This window comes from Cydia pomonella, chromosome 12, assembly GCF_033807575.1.
Source record: "Cydia pomonella isolate Wapato2018A chromosome 12, ilCydPomo1, whole genome shotgun sequence".
In the NCBI taxonomy this organism is placed as follows: Eukaryota; Metazoa; Arthropoda; class Insecta; order Lepidoptera; family Tortricidae; genus Cydia; species Cydia pomonella.
Window position 1 is genome coordinate 5,138,658 of NC_084714.1, and position 21,872 is coordinate 5,160,529.

The 21,872-nt window shown below is 36.2% G+C and overlaps 2 protein-coding genes across 3 annotated transcripts; both read right to left on the reverse strand.

Annotated features, from left to right (window-relative positions):
- Window positions 1–89: 89 nt before the first annotated feature.
- On the reverse strand, window positions 90–3,588 carry LOC133523328 (lipase member H-B-like). The gene is made up of 3 exons (XM_061858842.1): window positions 2,985–3,588; window positions 1,151–1,442; window positions 90–780 (listed from the first exon to the last, which is right to left on the reverse strand). Exons 1-3 carry the CDS (start codon window positions 3,100–3,102, stop codon window positions 105–107), a joined length of 1,086 nt encoding a protein of 361 aa, XP_061714826.1. The 5' UTR covers window positions 3,103–3,588; the 3' UTR covers window positions 90–104.
- A 5,401-nt stretch (window positions 3,589–8,989) lies between these two features.
- On the reverse strand, window positions 8,990–21,866 carry LOC133523322 (phospholipase A1-like). Of its 2 annotated transcripts, none has more exons than XM_061858836.1 (3): window positions 20,789–21,866; window positions 15,969–16,272; window positions 8,990–10,346 (listed from the first exon to the last, which is right to left on the reverse strand). In XM_061858836.1, the coding sequence occupies exons 1-3, from the start codon at window positions 20,910–20,912 to the stop codon at window positions 9,677–9,679; spliced, it is 1,098 nt and encodes a 365-aa protein (XP_061714820.1). In that variant the 5' UTR covers window positions 20,913–21,866; the 3' UTR covers window positions 8,990–9,676. The 2 variants fall into 2 exon arrangements, with proteins under 2 accessions (XP_061714820.1, XP_061714819.1); XM_061858835.1 differs by lacking the exons at window positions 15,969–16,272; window positions 20,789–21,866 and adding exons at window positions 11,405–11,708; window positions 12,622–12,759.
- Between the last annotated feature and the right edge of the window lie 6 nt (window positions 21,867–21,872).

Below are 21,872 nucleotides of genomic sequence, written 5' to 3' on the forward strand. Positions count from 1 at the left end.
TTAGTTATGGCATTTTATTTTCAAAGAACACATCACGTCAGCTTTTAAGCGTAATAGGTATATCTTACATTAACAAAAAAATTGTTTATTCTAATTAGATCAGCTTATTTCACTTGAAAAATGTCATTTAAAGACGTGGAAAGACGGTATGTCCCCGGCTTGATTTTCTTTAACCCTCTCTTTCCCATAGCATACGGGTACCAGTTACTCGTTTGAAGATAATAGATTCCTGGTTTACTTCTATCAGTATATAAATCTAATGTATTAGTGACCATTGGTTTTAAATCGTAGCAGTCACCATCTCTGACCTGCTGCATCGTATCGCAACGCACACCGATGAAAGTACCAGGGTTGTGTAAAGCTGATAGCCACAGGAAGTATCCTCTGATATGACTGCAAATGACGTCACAGGGTAGCCAAGGTATGTCTCCTGGCTGGTATTCTCCTCCGTTGGCGTAGAACACGACATGTCCGACGGGGAGCTCCATGCCGAAACCGTCCATGTTTGTGACTACAGCACGGACAAAGTCAGCATCGGAAGGGTCCAGTCTTTGGTCTGGTGCTGCTTTTCTAAAGCAAGGCCCGGCAGCATCCAGGGCAGTGAGTGAGGAGATATTTTGGCCGGTTAAGAGCCGATAGTTTTTGGCGATGAAGCTCATTGTGTGAGCGCCGAGGCTTAGACCGATGAGCTCCAGCTTTTTTGGGTCGAGGCCGTGTGCTGTTAACTTGACCAGCATTTCGGCTACGTGCTTGCCGATTGGTCGTAGTACGCGCGAGGCTCTGAAAAAAAAGGGATACTAAAAACGTAATCTTTTTGCCACAAGTATTTACAACTCTTGCTCTCTAGTTATCTTTTTTTGTTGAAATATAAATAATAATTTCAGCAACGTACAATAATTAATTATGCTTTCTAGATTCTGTGACCGAAGTGCCCCGTCGAGATCCTATTACTTAAGTACATAACACCATCCGTACCTAACATAAATCACAATTGCAGATTGCCTTTTGGATACAGAAAGAGCTAAAATTACGTTTAGTCATAAACTATTGAATATGGTCTGGTCAATCATTTCCGTCGTGAAGATTTAGCCATTTTAGGATGAAAATGATAGGTCAGACTATACGTTATGAACATTGCATAGTTACTTACAGAGGATATGATCGTGCGGTAAACTCCAAAGTATCCAACAGCAGCACATTATATCCCGAATCCTTATATGCTTGCCCTAGTACACTCCCAAAAGGCCAACTAGTAGAATCCAAGTAACCGCCACAGTATAGTAACGTCTTCTTACTAAAGTCTATATCCTTGTTCTTGGCTAGGTTCCCTATGTGGTAATAATCGTATGATCTTGTTAGTCTGTGGTCTTTGTTCATCACAGTCATGTACAGTTTGTTTAGGCTTTTTGGTTTAATGGCGGCGGGTTTGTCTGAGTTTGGACCTGTAATTAATAAGGTAGAATATATAGAATCGTAACTATGATAATTTTTAATTTAAAAAAAATGTTCTAAATAAAGAATCTCCATCATATGTAAATATCATTGATATTTTAAATTAAAAATGCTTGTTGACTTTTAAAGTCAAATTTCAAAATTTGTGAAAATTAGAAAAGAAATTTAGGATTAAATATAATATTAAACATAATCTTTGTTCTAAAGCAAAAATGAGTGAATAGTAGCGTCTTCAATAACACACAACTATTCTCATTTAAAATAGACGATTTGGAATACTGAACAAAAGTCAAAAAGTCAAAATTCAGAAGCATCTATTTGTTTAACATAGGTATATGTACATTAGTACAGGTCCCATATACTCGTACACCATCATTGTATCACAATGTTGTGCCGTAAGGCGTAAAATAAATATATAGCTTTGCGATCCTAGTTAATAACGGTATGAGAAAACGTTTTCCACTAACTTAATCTTAACAAATTACTTTGATTTTGATGTCGATCGCTTCAGCATAATAAAGGTTTCTATAGGTTTATAGGTTTCGCTTTTTTGAAAAACAAAAATAAAAAGATTTTTTTTGTTTTGCAAATTTGGAAAAAAGTAAGTAGCATTTTTGTGAGAATATTTATTTTTCACGCCACTTTTCGGAATTGTGGCAATAGATGGTCTAAAACCAAGCTGGAAAGTAGGCAATAGCCGTAGCACCTGAACCACCACTGCTACAATGTTTCATTGTTATCATCATCTGTCATTGGTGATCATTGTTATCATCATCTGTCATTGATGATGGTAAAAGATGTTTTTTGGCGCAACTTATCTTCCAAAAATAAAATTAGGTTATTTATAGGACCAATTTCTTGTCTCAAAAAAAACAAACATCAAAACCTTAAGTTCACGCTTAAGGCGTTTTACTTTTGTAGCTTTTTGTGGTTTTTTTTAGCAAAAACACTTCTTAGTTTAGAGTCAGTTTGAAACAAATAACAGAAAAACGCCTCGTAAAAGTGATAAAAAAAGTAAAAAGGCGGGATCGGAAATTCTTACTAATTTGGATAGTGTAAATTGTGTTTTGACTACAAAATAAAAATGTGTTCTACTAGTGAACAGAATATAATTAATGTTCCTGGCAAAAATATATCACTTTTTTTCAACAATTGTCCTCAAGCCAATATAAATATTAATTTATATTAAGTACTTATAGTTATGCAACTGTTTTCTTATTTCCTCGCAGTAGTCTTGAAAAGCACATGTAATACCTCGGTCGGAAACGCTAAAGATGGACTCTTATTATTTAACTCACTCGTCCATCTTTGAGCGGTTTTTCGGCCTCTCCTACAATGTACCATTGTTCCCAAATTATGCATGTCATCTATGTATCTAAGTACGTATATGGTCGCATAGTAATCTTAGTAGATAATAAATACACGATTTGCTTAGTTTGGGGCTAGGTTCAATCTGTATAAAATTTCTCCCCAAATATTTTTTTTTTATTTAGCTACAAACTTTGAGTCTTGTAAGGTTAATATGTACTTACATTCGGGAAGCAATCCAAGTGGGTAACCTTCGGCTTCTCTAGAAAACTCCACCGCTGTCACGGAAACAAACATAAACACTACAAAGTATGTCGTTAATAACTCACGGGTTAGATCCATTATTCCAAGACGTCATTATCCCAAAGCGTAACAACTATTATATATAAACCAAGCAATATTTGTGTCTCCTTTGAAATTTTACATAATATCGGTTTTTACTTTATATTTTTAATACAAAGAAATTGAGAAATACTGCCTGGAGTCCAGGATGAATATGTGTAAACGTAATCTAGCTAGTGTGGCTAGTCAAGATATTTTTTTATATATATTTTACGTCTTAAATTATAAATTAAATCACGCCTTACGAGGCAAAATACAAATGCAAAAATTAGTGACCACAATTAAACCTACAACCTTCCATGTCAACGAAACTAAAGGTTTCTCGAGGAAGTTTCGTCCATTAACACGAAGTTTCAATCACTTTGCTTTTTAATTATTCTCACAAATCCCGCGGCACTTAGGATCTCTTTAATTTAGAAATATAGCTACGATCGTTGCTGTTTCTGTTTAAGATTTTTTTTAATGGTTAAAAACGTGCTAAAAACCGCAATGCCAAGGGGCTTATCAGCGAACGTTTGACACAGGCCGACCTTTTATAAAGATTCATGACTCAAAAAGCCCTACGGCCGCAAACAATGCTGGCTGATAAGCTCTTCTTAAAGGAAATCCTCATTATTTGCAGGTGATTCATGCACCGTTTAAGCATATCAGTTAGGGCTGTCAATGCCATGCAACCAATGTGTTCTTGGTAAATAAGTGACGGAAATTAGTTTAGTGTATTTCTTGGTAGTGTAAATATTGGATGAAAAGGCAAGTCTTCAAGCTTTGTGGTACGTCAATATATAGAAGCTGGTGATTTCAGCTGAATTGTTTTTCAAATTAGGAAGGTTATATTTTTTGGATGGCTTCTTCAAGGATGAGGTTGATGATATAGGTTATCAATAAAAGATAACCATAAAATACATGATATCCCAAAATTATAAATCAAATCTTCTGGGCGAATTTCCACATTTATCCTCCCTCCACCCCTCTAACTTTTGAACCATGGGTCTAAAAAATATGAAAAGAATCAAAGAACACAGAGTGAAAAGCTTAATAAATACTTTTAATAAAAATTATAGCGTACATAATCGGCTTAGTCGTTTTTGAGTTATGGCAAAAAATCTTCTCTTCTTAGTAAAAAAAAAAACAAAGCATTGCAAAGGTAATCCCTTATATGCTCTTGATCGATTTTACATACTAACTTGAACCTAACTTTATTTTAGTTTGTGTGTTTTTTACATTTTAAATAGGCAGGTACTTTTTTTTGTACCACGACGGTGGCAAGCAAGCATACGGCCCGCCTGATGGCAAGCAGTCACCGTAGCCTATGGACGCCTGCAACTCCAGAGGTGTTACATACGCGTTGCCGACCCTACTTATTCTTATTATTGCATCTTCGAAAATATATCACTTTTAAACTGTTTTTTTTTTTGCATTTACATCGAAATGGATTTTTTTGTAGTTACTGCAGTTTAGGGATTTCACCCGGCATGTATGTACTTTTTTAAAACGACAAGGTATTGAAAAATATTTTTCCTCAATATTAAAAAAGAACTACTGGTTTAAAAATAGGAATCCATATATTTCATCAAAACTGAAATGTATGATGAAATGATGAAGGCATTTGTTCAACCTTAAAAATAATTAGGAACTGAAACCATAATAATATGATGTTTTGTTCTTGGATATCTTTAATCAAACATTTTATCAGAATATCACATGAATATAAATGACTGTAAAGTGGTTAAAACCTTCAATTAGATATAAATATTTGTTTAGCTCCTCGTTTATGACCTAACATAATAAACCTAGGTTAGTTGGTTGTGTAGGTTGGAACTGTTAGAAGGTTAAAGGTCTGTGCACACTGAATGCGCGTGCGTTGACGTGCACGCGTGCACGTTGTAATATACAGTTGCTTATCAGAGACGGCACACCTTTGCTCCAACATTTCACGCACGCGCATGTATACTCGAAACGAATGCAGTAGTATGGAATCCACATGAGAATAGGTATGTCCTCATGCTGGACCAAGTGCAAAAGAAATTTCTTCGTAGCCTTTATAATACAACTGTACTACCCATTCATGTACCCGACCAGATTTCTACAGGGACACTTAGGAGCTACTTCACTGGAGCTACGTAGAAATCTGGGCCTAGTCCAATTCATAACCAATATTCTGAGATATAAAGTAGACAGTATTGGCCTCTTGGATTTTTTTAAAACTAGCTGCACCAGATGCGTACTGCGGTAGACGGAGGTGACCGCCCCTGCTGGCCGCGGCGCGCAAACGCACTCCCTTGCGCCCATCAACTCCTTACTCGCTGCCCTGCCTGACTGTGATTTGTTTGCGACAATAAAGAAATTTCTACCAAACTACTCTGGGTGTCTGGCGACCTACGAGCTGGCGCTTCTTTGCACAAAAACTTAGCCTCATTGTGCAGAGGGGGAACGCGGCCAGTGTTCTGGGAACAATGCCTCAGGCTCATTTTAGCTTAGATTTATGATTATATAGCTTTAATTGTGTATGATAAATTACATAAATAAGGTAATTCAAATTAATTCAAACAAAAACGTGTATCTAGATTAAATAGGTCATAATTTTTTTTTCTTTTACATTTATTTGAGAGAATTAAAAGAGCAACAACATTCACTACATATATTTTAAATATTTATTTTTCAAGTTTACCACGAACGCATTTCCTCTGTAGGTACATAAGAAAAACACTTAGCAAGACTAACAAAACAATAGCTTCCTGTTAAACATCGCAAAATCATTCGGTTAGCTTACCCACCAGATTTGTGGCCATATAGAATTCGCGTGACGATAACCTTTTTTACAAGATTTTATTTAACTTGCCCTGTTAGTACTCGTATGTAGGTATGGAATTGTGTTGCCCGACGTACGTGCTGCACACGGTCCAAAGCCAGGCTTCTTCGGCGCCCTCATAGCAAAAAAGTCGGACCCGACGTACGAGGCGCGCTGAACGCGTTCCAGAGCCGGGCGCCTTTGGCGCCCTCATAATGGGGGGGCAAACTGCAATTTCTATTGTTTTTAGGGTTCCGTACCAAAAAGGTATAAAAGGAACCCTTATGGTGTGACTCTGTCCGTCCGTCTGTTCGTCTCTCACATTGCTAAATATTTCGAGAAGTACTTAAGCTATCGATTTGAAATTTGGAATAGTAATGAATAAAGCTAACTTTTGAAGCTTAGAGCAACGATAGGCAAAAAATTGAGTTTAAATTGGATATTCATACGGAGCGGAGCTCTTTAAACGGAACAATCTAAATGTTGGCATTAAGTGTCTCCACCGTAAGAAACACACCGAGTTTGAGGTTTATTTATTTATATATATACACGATGTCCGCGAGAAAACGGAAAGATTTTAACAGTATATTCCGGATCATATTTAGAGACAAAAATGTCATAGGTATAAACTTTTTTTAATTCGCCTAGTTTCAGAGTTATTACCAATTAAAAAAAAACTATTTAAATATATAAAGCGGAATTTACTTCAATTTGTATAAGATTTTTTCCTTCTTCTGACCTCAGGGATACAGAGTTAATTTTTTTCCGTTTCCTCGCGGGCACCTTGTATATGTATATAGTTAAATACCAGTAACGTATGGGAGCATCTTAATTTTGAACCATATTTTATATCTATCATTTAATGTTATAACAGCAATAGAAAACACACTGACAACTGTCTACCAACCAATAAAGGTTGTTCAGATAGCCTTCTGACAGACTGAAAGACAGACAAGTGGACTAAAAAAACGCTCACAATGTTTTTTCTATGCTTTTGCCACTCTTGCCACAACTTATGATGGCTAGTTTTTTTTGTACATTTGTAAAATATCAAAATATTGTTATATTATTACCGTGCCAAGAAACACAAACAGACTCCGCACCGAACATGGACGCTGTGTGGACTACTTGTTTAAGTGTGACTGGCGAGACTCACCAGCATGCGACTGCGGGGCGCCAGTGCAGACTATACACCACATTACACATACGGAATTTTGCCGATACGGAAATTTGTTGGGGAGGCCCTAGATCTTCACTCACCTAATGCAAACGCTGCCCAATGGGTGAAGAACTTAGATATTGTATTATAATTTATAACTAAGCGACTCTGTAAATGCCATACGAATAAATAAATAAACTTTGCCAAGGTTAAACATGGCCGACATGTCAACGTCCTTGACCGATATGATCCGCATTGGCATTGGCATGCGCTCGTTGCGTCACTTCGACCTTGAACTGTCGATGACAAAGTTATATACACTAGGAAGTCTAACGAGCGTAAAGGCACTTGGAACCTTTTGTAACTTAAGTGTATAAAGTATTGTTTCGACTCGCAACCTAAAAAGTATGGATCATGATTTGGCATGCTGCCATAAAAATAAAAGTACCTGGGCGACCGAGCTTAGCTCGGTTATAACTATTTATTGTAATATGGTGGTGTATAGGTGATAATCTTAACTACATTTTTTACTAAATTAAACTTGTCTAAAACAATAAAAATTAAAAAATTATATATAAACTTGAACATAACTAACTAACTAACTGCTTTGGCTCAGCGATCCAAAAATAATCTTGGCCTCCGAAACGAGAGAACGCCACCTGTCCCGATCCAGCGCGGTTTCCTGCCATGAACTTGAACAAATAAAAAAAAAACAAAAGTTAGTCACCGGGCGGGATTAACACTCGTTTCTAGCCGTCCGCGTCTTAACCCGCTGGACCAGACGGACACTGGCCGGCAATACGAAATTAGCGACCATATTCTGCGTCGGAAAAAAACCCATGAAAACTCGAAAACACGCGTTTTCCCAAACATAAGACTAATCTAGATCGATTGTATACCCCCAAAAACCCCCATATACCAAATTTCAGCGAAATCGTTAGAGCCGTTTCCGAGATCACAGAAATATATATATCTAAGAATTGCTCGTTTAAAGGTATAAGATATAAGAATATACTTTGTGCATACAATGACTTTTGACAAGTTTTTAGCAAATATTTCATATTAGGAACAAGGTTTTGTCGCTGACTGTGTGTGTGTGTGTGTGTGTGTGTGTGTGTGTGTGTGTGTGTCATTCCACGGGCAACTAATACACTCATTGAGTGAGACAACTCGAAAAACAATTAGTTTCTGTTGTTTTATCACAGAGTTCCCATGGCCACCTCTTGTCCCCATCATCAGATAAGCTTTATGTCATCATAATATTGCATTGTCATCCGATTCACATATGTATACAGCTCAATTGGAAATCGGAAAGTGGGTCTAATTATGCTTCCAAAATTTGACCCACACTATCTTAAACTACGTCCAAAAGAGAGGTAGGTGCATTATGTGGTAGGGCACAGCCAGTGGATGTCATTCCAGATCTAGAGCAGAGCCCAACTGGGGAAGTACCTCCACCTTACAAAAAACAGCAGCCAATTTTTTTTTATGGTAGAGGAGGCAAACGAGCAGACGGATCACCTGATGGTAAGCGATTACCGCCGCCCATGGACACCTGCATCACCAGAGGGGTTGTAAGTGCGTTGGCCTTTAAGATGGGAGTACGCTCTTTTCTTGTAAATAATACTAGACCCTACTCGTAGTGTTGTGTTCCTGCCGGTAAGGTTGCCAGAGCTCAACGAGGGGTTTGGGATCGGCAACGCGCATGTAACTCCTTAGGAGTTGCAGGCGTACATCGGTTACGGAGACTGCTTACCATCAGGCGGGCCGTATGCTTGTTTGCTACTGACGAAGTATAAAAAAAAACTAAAAGGGCAAGTTAATTAAGCTTGTAAAAAAGAACTGATTACATAAAATAGAGAGTAATAACTAAGGCCTTCATCAGGAGTTCCACTACCAAATTATGCTTTCCGAATCTTAGCTAAAAATACGTCATCTCATTATCCTTACTCGAACGTATCAAGAAATTATGAGGTCGGTCAAAAAACATTTTAAAATACAGTATTTTTTATTTATAATTGGTTGATTTCTAAACTATATATGTTACCTAATAAAAGACCTACTTTAATTAAATCAGGTATAGTCTGTCCGTTTTTCTAAGATCAAGAACGCCATGGCGAACTTGATCTTCAAAATCGGACAGGCTATATATACTTGAGCCCCTAGTGTAAATTTATTCGATTTCGTAACGTGACGTACGCGTTTGCGTTAAGTCTCATTTAGTATGGGATTTAGAAACAGCGCGCCAAGCGGAACGTTTTGAAAACTCAAAATCCCATACAAAATGAGACCTAACGCAAACGCGTACGTCACGTTACGCCATCGAATAAATTTACACTAGGGGTACACATCTCTATAAAAACCTGTGCGGTCAATTAACTATACAGAAATAACAGGTCAGCCATTCAAGTTTATCAGTTCAGAGCGGATGAAAACCGCGAAAGCGCCAACTTCTACACATATGTTCTTAGCAATTTCTAAGAAGTCTGCTCAGGTAATAATAAAGGTAATACATATTTCATTAATAATATTTTAATTAACATTAAATTCTTCCGTAAAATACATAAAAAAATGTAGTGTTAAAGAACAGTCAACATAGAATCTCCTCTTCGGCTTAAAATGATAAATTAATATTTGTCTTTGCGTAACTTTAACCGTTCTAACCGTCTAGCTTTCATCCACATCTTCAAACCTTTCATCCCTACTCCATAGGGATGCCCACTTGTAGTAGGTACATAATAAATACCAGGTTTAGTTACATCCACGGTCATATCCATATTATTCGTTATTACTGGGGTGTTATTATAACACAAACCATTCCTAGCCTGGTCCACAGATTCACACTTAACTCCCACAAATATTCCTGGATTATACAAAGCTGATATCCAAAGGATTAAAGCCCATAAGTGGCTGCAGAAGACGCCGCAAGGTAATAAAGGAATGTGGCCAGGTTGGTACTCTCCTCCATTGACGTAGAATGTCGCAGTTCCAACCGGAATACCAATACCAAGACCATCTATATTTGTTGCGATACTCATTACGAAATCAGCATCAGAAGGGTCTAATCTGTACTTAGGGCCCAACTGTCTATAACATGGTCCAGCAGGATCCAATCCGATGAGAAGGGAAATGTTTTTTCCGGTGATCTCTTGGTAACTCTTGGCTATGAAGCTCATTGTCTGTCCGCCTAGGCTAAGGCCGAGGATTGTTAGGTTTTTCGGGTTTAAACCCTGCTTGGTTAGCTCTGCTAGCATTTCGGCTGTGTGTTTTCCTACTCCTCGCATAACCCGCGCCGCTCTGAAATAATGTTTAAAGGAAAGTTAATGCCTTATTTAAATTAGCATCTGCGTGGGGATGTATATTTATCAAGAAATAGTGATAAGTAAAAATTTCATGTTATTTCTGATGACTTACAATCAATCAATCAATCAATCAAATATTTATTGATAAAATATAAGTATTTTACATGTCAACACTTTACAGCTAATGGGATTACACACACACTTACTAGTAGTGAATAGTATTGAAATCTGGAAATGTATAATCTAATGTTAGTCTATAGTTCGTGTCGTCTACGATGACGCGCAGATTAACCTTTGATAACATGACAATAAAAGTCAAGGTATGCGTCGTCGTCAGTCATGACACGATCTATATCAATTTACTTATACAATAGGATTCGGTAGGTTATATGGTAGAACCCACTCTCTTGAACTAGAAGCTAAAAGTAAGAGCGAAAAGAAAGATACTGAGTCTTGAGTGACAATAGTAACAAGGGAAAGAGCAAAGTAGTGTAGTGCCTTTATCTTCACTATTCTGAACATATAATGCGCTTGTGGCCTAGTGGTAAGAGCGTGCGACTTGCAATCCGGAGGTCGCGGGTTCAAACCCCGGCTCGTACCAATGAATTTTTTCGGATTTTATGTACGAAATATCATTTGATATTTACCAGTCGCTTTTCGGTGAAGGAAAACATCGTGAGGAAACCGGAATAATCCCCATAAAGCCTAGTTTTACCCCCTGGGTTGGAAGATCAGATGACAGTCGCTTTCGTAAAAACTAGTGTCTCCTGCCAAATCTTGGGATTAATTGTCAAGCGGACCCCAGGCTCCCATGAGCCGTGGCAATATGCGGACAACGCGAGGAAGAAGAAGAAGAAGCGCTTGTGAATAATGACATGTGTTCGATTTTTAAAAACCGATTTATGACGTTGAATATTTTTCATGAGGTCTTCATTTCTCAAAATTTGACAGAGTCCATAGCGGGTTTAAAAGCATCGACTATTAACTTCCTGATTCAGCTCACATTCACGTCGACCTAACTTGTAAATTCTCAACAATATCAGGATAACTTACTCAGGGTAATATCGCATACTGAACTCAAAAGTTTCCAGCACAAGTCCATTATACCCCATTTCCTTGTAGAGATTTGCCAAATATCTCCCAGGCCCGAAATTGGTCAGCTCCGAATACCCTCCGGCGTATAATACCGTTTTCTTGTTCTTGAAGTCTATACTGGGGTTCTTGATTAAGTTTTTGATATGGTAGTAGTTATACATAGTGTACCAGGATAAGGGAAAGATTCCAGGACCTATTACTGCGATTCGAAGTCGTTCAAGGCTTCTTCTGCTAATTATGACAGGATTTTCTGATCCTGGACCTGTGGATTTTCAAAGTGATTTTCAAGTGCCACCACTGACGTGTTATTACAAAATTAACACTCCAAATAGAGTTGAGAGATTTCATACACGCAATAACTATCACTGTGATTTTAAAGTAACACAATAAATAAATACAAATTAAAAATGTGCCGCAATAAGTTTATGATGTTTCTCATATGCACAGTCAGAATAAAAAATAGAAATGAAGATGTCTTCAGATATATTTGGTCACTATCTATTTGATGCTAAATGTACTCGCAGCTTCTAAAAAATAATTCAGTACAACTTCTGTCTGTGTAAGTATGACTTAAATAAATAACTCAGCTGTTAGTGCCTTTATGTTATTCAAATATATAGTTAAATTTGAAAAAACTATTTTATTTCTTTCAACTAGATTTTTGCTTTCTTGGTTAACAGTTGGCTGTAGATACAGTTTTAGTATTCGAAAAATAGATGAATGTGAGCAATTTTATTATAAAAATAACCCTGATATCGCAATAAAATATCTGGCATTCCATAGTAAAGTTTCAGTTAACACAATTTTATGGAGAACAGAATTTTTCTGACTGTTACAGCTAAAGTTGATCTTAGAAATGAGTACAATCGCGTACATACATCTTGTATGTCCAAAAATAAATATTAAAGGATATTATTTCACAAATTGAAGCCCCACAGTAAAGCTCAAGAAGGCTTGTGCTTCGGGTACTCGGACAACTATATATAAATTATGAATACTTAAATACATAAAAAAACCCCCAAGACTCAGGAACACATATCCATGCTCATCACACAAATAAATGCCCTTACCGGGATTTGAACCCGGAACCATCGGTTTCATAGGCAGGGTACTCACTAGGTCAGAACGGTCGTCAAGTGTCACTCAGTATAAAATATTTAATTATAGATACTTACATTCCGCAAGTTCTCCCTGGTGGTAACCCTCGGCAGTCCGGTTGAATTCCACAGACGACACAAAATTTAATAAAATCACTACAAGATATATAGCAATCCTCAATCTGCGGCGTTGCATTTTCATATAAAGACGCATAATTTGTACTCGTATTATATTTCTTCTATATAATTTTATTTATATCAGTAACTATATATAGGTAAGTAACATGAAAGTGTGTTTCAAACAGACTGCTAAAATTATCTTCATGATAAATCTTTAAAAGTATCTTCGTTTAAATATACGTAAAAATGGAAGATCTGACGTCAATATTTGTGTATTCAACTATTAAAATGAACATAATATATTATTCTTTGTTAATTGCTATTGCATAATTGTGTTGTGGCAATTATTTGTTATTAATATTTTATTTAACAAAAACTTTATTAATAGTATTTTAGTTAAGCTCTTGTTATCCATAATTATAAAAAAAATACGGTCATTTTCAGGTCAAAGTCGCTCATATAGGGCTTTTAACAGCAGCACTACTACTCGTAATTGTTTGGCAAGTTGCTTGCTTCGGCGCGTCTGTCTTTTCACTTGTGGTGAAAAATGCATGGAGACCAGTGTGATTAACTTTACATTTTATCTAATACTGACTCTAAAATGGTCTAGCACATGCTATTTACATCTTTACAAATAACGATATGGCCTAGATGCTGATTAAAGTTAAGTAAGGTGCAGGCTATTAAAAAACACGGAACAATTCGATACTCTCGACATAAAAAAAAAATTCGATGCGTCTGGGTTAGCGTTGCGCGTTGTTCATACATAACTATTCCAAATTTCAAATTGATAGTTCAAGTAGTTCTCGAGATATTTAGCAATGTGATAATCAGACGGACGAACGGACGGACGGACAGAGTCGTACCATAAGGATTCCTTTTGTAACCTTTTTGGTACGGAATCTTCTTCTTTTGCTACCATGCCGTAGGGCGTCGGTGGCCACTTTTGCAAAGTCTTTTCTATTCTTGGTCAGTCTTGTTAGCGTGGCGTTGTTAGTTTTTGATGTTGTCGATGTTGTGATGTTGGTACAGAATAAAAATATGCAAGTACGAGTATCTATTTATTTTGTCGAGTTAAAATTTGTTGTATGCAGTTGGTTTCTCTGGATTGCCAAAAAAGTTAACTTGATCTCGTTTCCTTAAGATGCCTCATAACAAACCCAATATTGACCTACAGGTCGTTGTGTCTGTTTTGTCCTTAGACCATTGATGACATAATATATTTAGAAGTATTTAAGACTAGGAAGGAAGTCCAGAGCCAGTGATAATAGTATGCTTTTTCCTACTCTAGTATTTTTCAAAGTCGATGGGTACAGTGACATTTGTTTTTTTTTTCATTCCACACAATGACGTTTTAGGCTCATTCTTAATAAAAAAAATATAACTTAAATCTCCAAAGCACAAAAAATATATATCTTCGTAGCTTACCATATTTCATTATAATAGATATAAATCACCAACACTTTGTTATTATGTTATAAAAAATAAATATAATTTTTAATGGTATTGAATTTTAATGTAAAACGAATCTCAATTGTATTCGATGGTCACGTCAAATGGAAGAATGGACAAAAATCGTGAAACAAAAGCTTAATAAATACTTTCAATTAAAACTGCGAATATGATCCAATCGTTTTTGAGTTATTGCAAAAAATCTTCTCTTCTTAGTAAAAAGACGTAATACAAAGTGCTGCAAAGGTGATACTTCATTATGCTTGTAATTTTATTTACATGATACTTGCTAATAACCCATTTGGCTTATTTTGTTTTCACAGAATGGTTACTACAAAACCCTACACTGAGCATGACCCGACATAGTTTTGGCTGATTTTAAAATTACCTATGAATTCAACGTCAAAAAATGTTAAAAAATCTATACTAACTCAGGAAGAACATAATTCCAAACATTTTGTACTATTTTTTGTGTATCATATCATACTAGACTTTAACTCAAAACCAGTAAAAAAAATTTTGTTTTTAATGTTTATTTACGTTATTTGTGATTGAAAAATCCAAGAACTACAAACACGTTTAACAAACCACATCTAAATAAAAGATTCAATCATCTTGTCATTACCTACATATAGTTCCATGATAACGCGCAGATTTGTCAAATCTATAGGTAACCTTTAATAACATGACATTAAAAGTCAAGGCACGCGTCTTCGTGAATGACACGACGACTAACAATCGAAATTTAAAATAAAGTTTATTGACGGCTAAAATTAAGTCGGTCGAAACAGATTCATCAAGGTTTAAGAAATGATGACCTAAGCCGTTCTAACCGAGCCTTATCTTTCATCCATTTCTTCAAACCTTTCATTCCTACACCATACGGAAGCCCACTAGTCGTGGGCACATAATAAATGCCAGGTTTTGTTCTATCCACACCCATATCCATAGTGTTTGTAATCATCGGGGTATTATTATAGCACATACCATGCCTAGCCTGGTCCACAGAGTCACACTTAATGCCGACGAAAATTCCTGGATTGTATAAAGCTGATATCCAAAGAATTAAGGACCACAAGTGGCTGCAGAAGACACCACATGGTAATAATGGAAAATGCCCAGGTTGATATTCTCCTCCGTTGACGTAGAACGTCGCAGTTCCAACCGGGACTCCAATGCCTAGCCCGTCCATATTTGTGGCGATACTAAGGACAAAATCGGCATCAGAAGGGTCTAGTCTGTATTTAGATCCTAGCTGTCTGTAGCAGGGTCCCGCAGGATCTAAGGCGATGAGGAAGGAGACGTTTTTTCCGGTGATCTGTTGGTAACTCTTGGCTATGAAGCTTATGGTTTCGCCGCCTAGGCTGAGGCCGAGGATTGTCAAGTTTTTCGGGTTTAGACCCTGTTTGGTTAGCTGTGCTAACATTTCGCCTGTGTGTTTCCCTACTCCTCGCATAACCCGCGCTGCTCTGGAACAAAGATTAGTTTATTTATAGCGCAAATGAAGTTGTTCACATTTCAAAACATAACTCCACTATCTATAATAAAAAAATAGAATAACTCCAGCCTATATACGTCCCACTGCTGGGCACAGGCCTCCTCTTATGAGTGAGAGAGCTTGGGCTATAGTCCCCACGCCGGCCGAATGCGGTTCGGAGACTACACATACACCTTTTAATTTCGTCACAGATGTATGCAGGTTTCCTCACGTTATTTTCCTTCACCGAAAAGCTAATGGTAAATATCAAACGATATTTCCGGATTGAAAGTCGGACGTCAGATCCACTCGGCCACCACCGCTTCCACTATCTTTATTGACCTTTAAAACTGATTAATAACATCATGGTACTTACTCAGGATAATATCGCAAAGTAAACTCGAAAGTATCCAGCACGAGGCCATTATACCCCATTTCCTTATACATGCTCGCTAAGTATCTTCCAAGGCCCGCCATCATTATCTCCCCATATCCTCCGACGTACATAAACGTCTTTTTATTCTTGAAGTCTATTTCGGGGTTTTTGACTATGTTCTTGACGTGATAGTAGTTGTACAGTGTATACCCGGAGAATGGAAATTCGCCAGGACCTATTACTGCTATTCGCAGTCGTTCGAGGTTTCTTCTGCTGATGGAGACTGGTTTTTCGGAACCTGGACCTGTGAACAAAGAGACATAATTGGTTTGGCTATATATGTTTTACCTTGGGTCTTTTAAGCATGTCCTTCTACAGTAATATTAAATTTATTTTTAAGAATTTTTAAATATGACAAGTATATATTTTTACACAACTTTTTATACACAAAAACTAAATATATAATACATCCCCAAAGCTACCTGCTTCTGGAATGCTCCCTAGGATGCTGGCGGCAGTGGCGGCGTTGCCTCTTTGCACCGCCAGGCTTAATATTTGGGCAAAGAACGAGCCCGCCCTGTGGTCGCCAGAGAAACCTATTAGTCTGACCGACACTTCCTTTATAAATTGTTTTGTATCAGTCGACCATGGGCCCAGTGTTTCTATGGCAAGCGCCACAAATTTGTATTGGCCCGTTAGGGACACATATTTGCGGCGCGGCAGTCCTGGGCTTCCGGGCCTATTGTTCAACGTGAGACAGAGCTAGCGTATCGACGCAGGTAGCGTCCCACTAAAGGGTGGCCAAAGCTCCAAGGCACAAGAGTTCAGCTATCAGGTCTCTTGCCGTCGCAGTCTTCTTCTAAATCAATAATATGTAGTTTTTAGGGTTCCGTAGCCAAATGGCAAAAAACGGAACCCTTATAGATTCGTCATGTCCGTCTGTCTGTCCGATTCTGTCACAGCCACTTTTTTCCGAAACTATAAAAGCTATACTGTTCAAACTTGGTAAGTAGATGTATTCTATGAACCGCATTATGATGTTCACACAAAAATAGAAAAAAAACAATAAATTTTGGGGGTTCCCCATACTTAGAACTGAAACTCAAAAAATCTTTTTTCATCAAACTCATACGTGTGGGGTATCTATGGATAGGTCTTTAAAAATGATATTGAGGTTTCTAATATCATTTTTTTCTAAACTGAAAAGTTTGCGCGAGAGACACTTCCAAAGTGGTAAAAAGTGTGTCCCCCCCCCCGTAACTTCTAAAATAACAGAATGAAAAATCTAAAAAAAATATATGATATACATTGCCATGCAAACTTCCACCGAAAATTGGTTCGAACGAGATCTAGTAAGTAGTTTTTTTTTAATACGTCATAAAAATTAAAAAAAAAAATTTTTTTCATCAAACCCATACGTGTGGGGTATCTATGGATAGGTCTTCAAAAATGATATTTAGGTTTTTAATATCATTTTTTTCTAAACTGAATAGTTTGCGCGAGAGACACTTCCAAAGTGAAAAAATGTGTGTCCCCCCCCCTGTAACTTCTAAAATAACAGAATGAAAAATCTAAAAAAAATATATGATATACATTGCCATGCAAACTTCCACCGAAAATTGGTTCGAACGAGATCTAGTAAGTAGTTTTTTTTTAATACGTCATAAAAATTTAAAAAAAAAAATTTTTTTCATCAAACCCATACGTGTGGGGTATCTATGGATAGGTCTTCAAAAATTATATTTAGGTTTCTAATATCATTTTTTTCTAAACTGAATAGTTTGCGCGAGAGACACTTCCAAAGTGAAAAAATGTGTGTCCCCCCCCCTGTAACTTCTAAAATAACAGAATGAAAAATCTAAAAAAAATATATGATATACATTACCATGCAAACTTCCACCGAAAATTGGTTTGAACGAGATCTAGTGAATAGTTTTTTTTTAATACGTCAATAAATTAAAAAAAAAATTTTTTCATCAAACCCATACGTGTGGGGTATCTATGGATAGGTCTTCAAAAATGATATTTAGGTTCCTAACATCATTTTTTTCTAAACTGAATAGTTTGCGCGAGAGACAGTTCCAAAGTGGTAAAATGTGTGTCCAAAGTGGTAAAATGTTGAACAAGATCTAGCAAGTAGATTTTTTTTTAATACGTCTTAAATGGTACGGAACCCTTCATGCGCGAGTCCGACTCGCACTTGGCCGCTTTTTTAATCAAGGATCAGTGTTTCCTACTGTATGCGTCTATGGTACCTACTCGTACTTATAGATTGTTAACTATGAGATGAAAGGCACTCGCTTCTACCGAGGTAGTCTCACTGCGGTCGAGCGCCAATAGTCTGAGACTGAAATAATGCCTTTCACCCGAGTTAAACACTCTAATTTCATTTCGAATACGAGAAACATGTGTTTATTAAAACAGCTGATTTCTTAAGGGTACTCAATTAACCATTTAGGTAAAAGCATGGTTATTTATGGAATAGGGGGTTAAATATCAGAATCGAAATAGTATAAGAAATCCATTAAAAACCAAAGTTTTTTTGCTTATCGTAAAAACATGAAAAATATCATACTTGGAAAGTAAAATGCTCTAGTGCAGAAACGTATAACTTTTTGCACACTTTTTAGAACAACAATGACTCTCTTTCAAAGCGTGAGAAATGAACATTATATTTTTGCATTTAATATTGTTTCGGAACCTTCACATGGTGGTATCAAAGATATATGGTGGTACCTATAAAAGAAAATCATTGATACCTGCGGACGTCCAGACCAAGGATTGGAATAGGATTATAGAAGATTAGTAACATGAGTGTTACTTATTGACCTAAATATACAATTGTAATGCTGTTTTTTTTTCTCTGTTGAATTATTGTCGTGTGCAACATTATTAAGGAAACATAGATACCAACCTAATCTCTTCTGCTTAAAAATCACCTTCATCAGTTTGTTATTGGCTATGGCTAGTTTCTATGGTTTAGTTAATTTCATTAAAAAAAATTAACTCTCGACGGGTTCCACCTTCGTTGAAAAGTTTTTTTCTTGATACGGCCGGGTTTTAGACAATGGTTGACTAAAACCCCTGGTACGCCCCTTCTGCCTGGTCTCTGAGAACTTGCTGAGTCGTCTGGAATACTAAAACACTGATTCGAAGTCTTCCTCGGGCATTGGAGGCCTAGATCAGTTTTTTTTTTTCGTTTATATTACAGTTTGTCAGTATTTCTGGTCCAAAAAAATTTAAATCTATGCTAATGTCTTCTTAAAACTTTAACTATTTCGAAACCAGTCTATCAAGTGTCATAACATGAAGAAGTAACCCACTCACAGCACTGTTAGTAAGTTCAATGCATCAATATCAAGGCCAGGTTAATACCAGGTAGTAGTATATAGGTACTGTATGTAATTTCATGATTTCTATAGTAATCTAAATTGTATTTTTTCTTATTTAATGAATGTTAATTATAAGATGTAATGTTTTGAAAAGATGTGTCCCGCCGAATTTCTTGCCGGTTCATATTGGGATACCCTCCTCCAATTGAGGGGGGATTTAAATCTTCTCGGGTCAGAGGTGTAGGGTTAGAGCCGGTATAGCTTTATTTGATATTCATAAGCGCATTGTAATATGCCTACTTGAATAATAAAATATCCTTATCTTTATCTTTAATTATTAAAATGGCTACTTCTCAATAACCTATAATCGCATGTGTGCTCCCAAATAAACCAAAATTAAACCCACCAGCATTTTTTACGTTGAAAATCTACCCGTCAACTTGATTATTCGGACCAAACAATCTTAGAAGATTGAACATTTTTGTCCTGTTTATTGTTGACAAATACAAATATTTTTGATAAGTAGCTCCTATTTTTTCGTAGTAATAAAAAAACAAACATATCAGTAAAACAATAAGTAATAAATTATTATGATGAGAAATATTTAAATGTATTACTTATTAAATATTTCTCATAAATAAAACAATTTGCATTTTACAAGTACATAAGATAATTTATTCACCATAAGTAGTAAGTATTCTATTGGTAAAATAAAAATGCCAGACATGATTGAAAGTAACATAAATTATCTATTTTTTTTACAAGTCTTAATGGTCCATACAAAATATTTATGAGTATAATAATGTTCACAACTTGCTGTCAAAAAATGCCTACATAAGTACACACTATTATTGTTTCCTGTACTTCTCCCGCACGTCTATAATTTACTTATAATAATTTTTTTGCATTTCTTCGTTTGGATTTATTTCTTTTATTGGTATTTATGATAATAACAGCTATAAAATATAACCTAATAACTAAACATATTAATGCTTACATTGCTAACCTACATAAAAGGAGGCCAATAACAACAGTCATTTATTAAATTACATTGTGTAGCGATAAAAAAAAAAACTAAAAAAAAAACAACGATTGTTTAGGATTTACACTTTTTAAGTATATCTAATTTTTTTTATTGCAATAAAATTTTTATTAAATTAAAATTATGTACTTAATATTGAGCTAATCCCACACTGAAACTAGATAGGGCAATAGGTACTATATAGGGTATTTGAACAGAGGTGTATTTTTGGAACGAAGTTACTTATCGGATGGTTGGCGGTTGGGGGCTAGGCGAAAAAATTGTAAATTTTTACCGGCACCGCCCTGTTTTGTTGAAATTCGCAACGCTGGTTTCCTCAGGTGGCTACAAATACAATACGTCCCAAATATACCAATGATGATATCCACATCCGTCTTCGTCTGTTAAAAAAAAAAAATACTGTTTATATATTTTTTAATTGAGCTAAATACTATAATAATACTTACAATCCGCAAGTAATCCTTGATGGTGACCTTCTGCAGTTCGATTAAATTCTACGGCCGACACAGAAAATAATGAAACCACTATAATATACGAAAAATTTACAAATTTAAAATGTCCCATTTTCATATTTATTTAGCACAATTTTAATATTAATAAAAAGTCTCTATTTATACATTATTTATTTTCGGAAAATCTTTTAAAATATATAATTTCACTAATTGATTTGTACAGGCTGTTAAAAATCTTATAATAAATCTTGAGTAGCTTGTCAATTTTATTATATATTTAGTAACCCGTATAAAAAACAGGGAGACGCGTGACGCAAATATTTTCGTTAATTACCTACGAAAATGAAGTCGTCAATTTTAAGTAATTACTTTTGCATAATTATTTTGAACCGTATTTTTTTTTGTCGGGTCCATAGGGGGTTTCGAGTAAAAATAAAAATGCTAAAATAATAGTTTTCTACAATTTTCATGTTGTATGTATGATAAACGATCATGTTTAGGGAAAATTCGCGCATACCTATTCTTTTTTTCTATACAACGTCGGTTGGCAAACAAGCATACGGCTCCCCTGATGGTAAGCAGTCTCCGTAGCCTATTGACGCCTGCAACTCCAGAGGTATCACATGCGCATTGCCGACTCTAACACCCCGCACTCTCGTTGAGTTTTGGAAACCTTACCGGCAGGAACACAACACTATAAGTAGGGTCTAGTGTTAATAGGCTGCGGTTTTTTTTTGTAAGGTGGAGGTGCTTCCTCAATTGGGCTCTACTCTAGATCTGGAATGACTTCCACTGTGCTGTGCCCTACCACACTAAGCGAGATGAGATTCACTGTGCCCATACCTCTCTTTTGGACGTAGTAGTGTGGAGGTAAGGCGTCACCGTTAAATAAAATATAATTAGTAAGTACTTATAATATTTTGAAATAAATACGTAGGTACTGTAGCAGTGTTTGTGTACAGTAAAAACTGAAATAAACGTAACTGTATAACGTGACTGCGTGTGTCTGTATGTGTACGTAGCTGTATGAGATGTCATACAGTGAAAAAAAGTGACAAAGTCTACCGGTGGTGCAGGC

Bases quoted from the DNA above. Each gene is read 5' to 3' on its own strand.
- LOC133523328 (XM_061858842.1), bottom strand. From the start codon at position 3,102: ATGGATCTAACCCGTGAGTTATTAACGACATACTTTGTAGTGTTTATG. The intron at 1,443-2,984 runs GTAAGTACATAT...TATTAATTACAG, and splicing joins ACTTGGATTGCTTCCCGAAT to GTCCAAACTCAGACAAACCC. The intron at 781-1,150 runs GTAAGTAACTAT...CTTTTTTTTCAG, and splicing joins ACCGCACGATCATATCCTCT to AGCCTCGCGCGTACTACGAC.
- LOC133523322 (XM_061858835.1), bottom strand. From the start codon at position 12,757: ATGCGTCTTTATATGAAAATGCAACGCCGCAGATTGAGGATTGCTATA. The intron at 11,709-12,621 runs GTAAGTATCTAT...GAAAATCCACAG, and splicing joins CCAGGGAGAACTTGCGGAAT to GTCCAGGATCAGAAAATCCT. The intron at 10,347-11,404 runs GTAAGTTATCCT...ACATTATTTCAG, and splicing joins AGTATGCGATATTACCCTGA to AGCGGCGCGGGTTATGCGAG.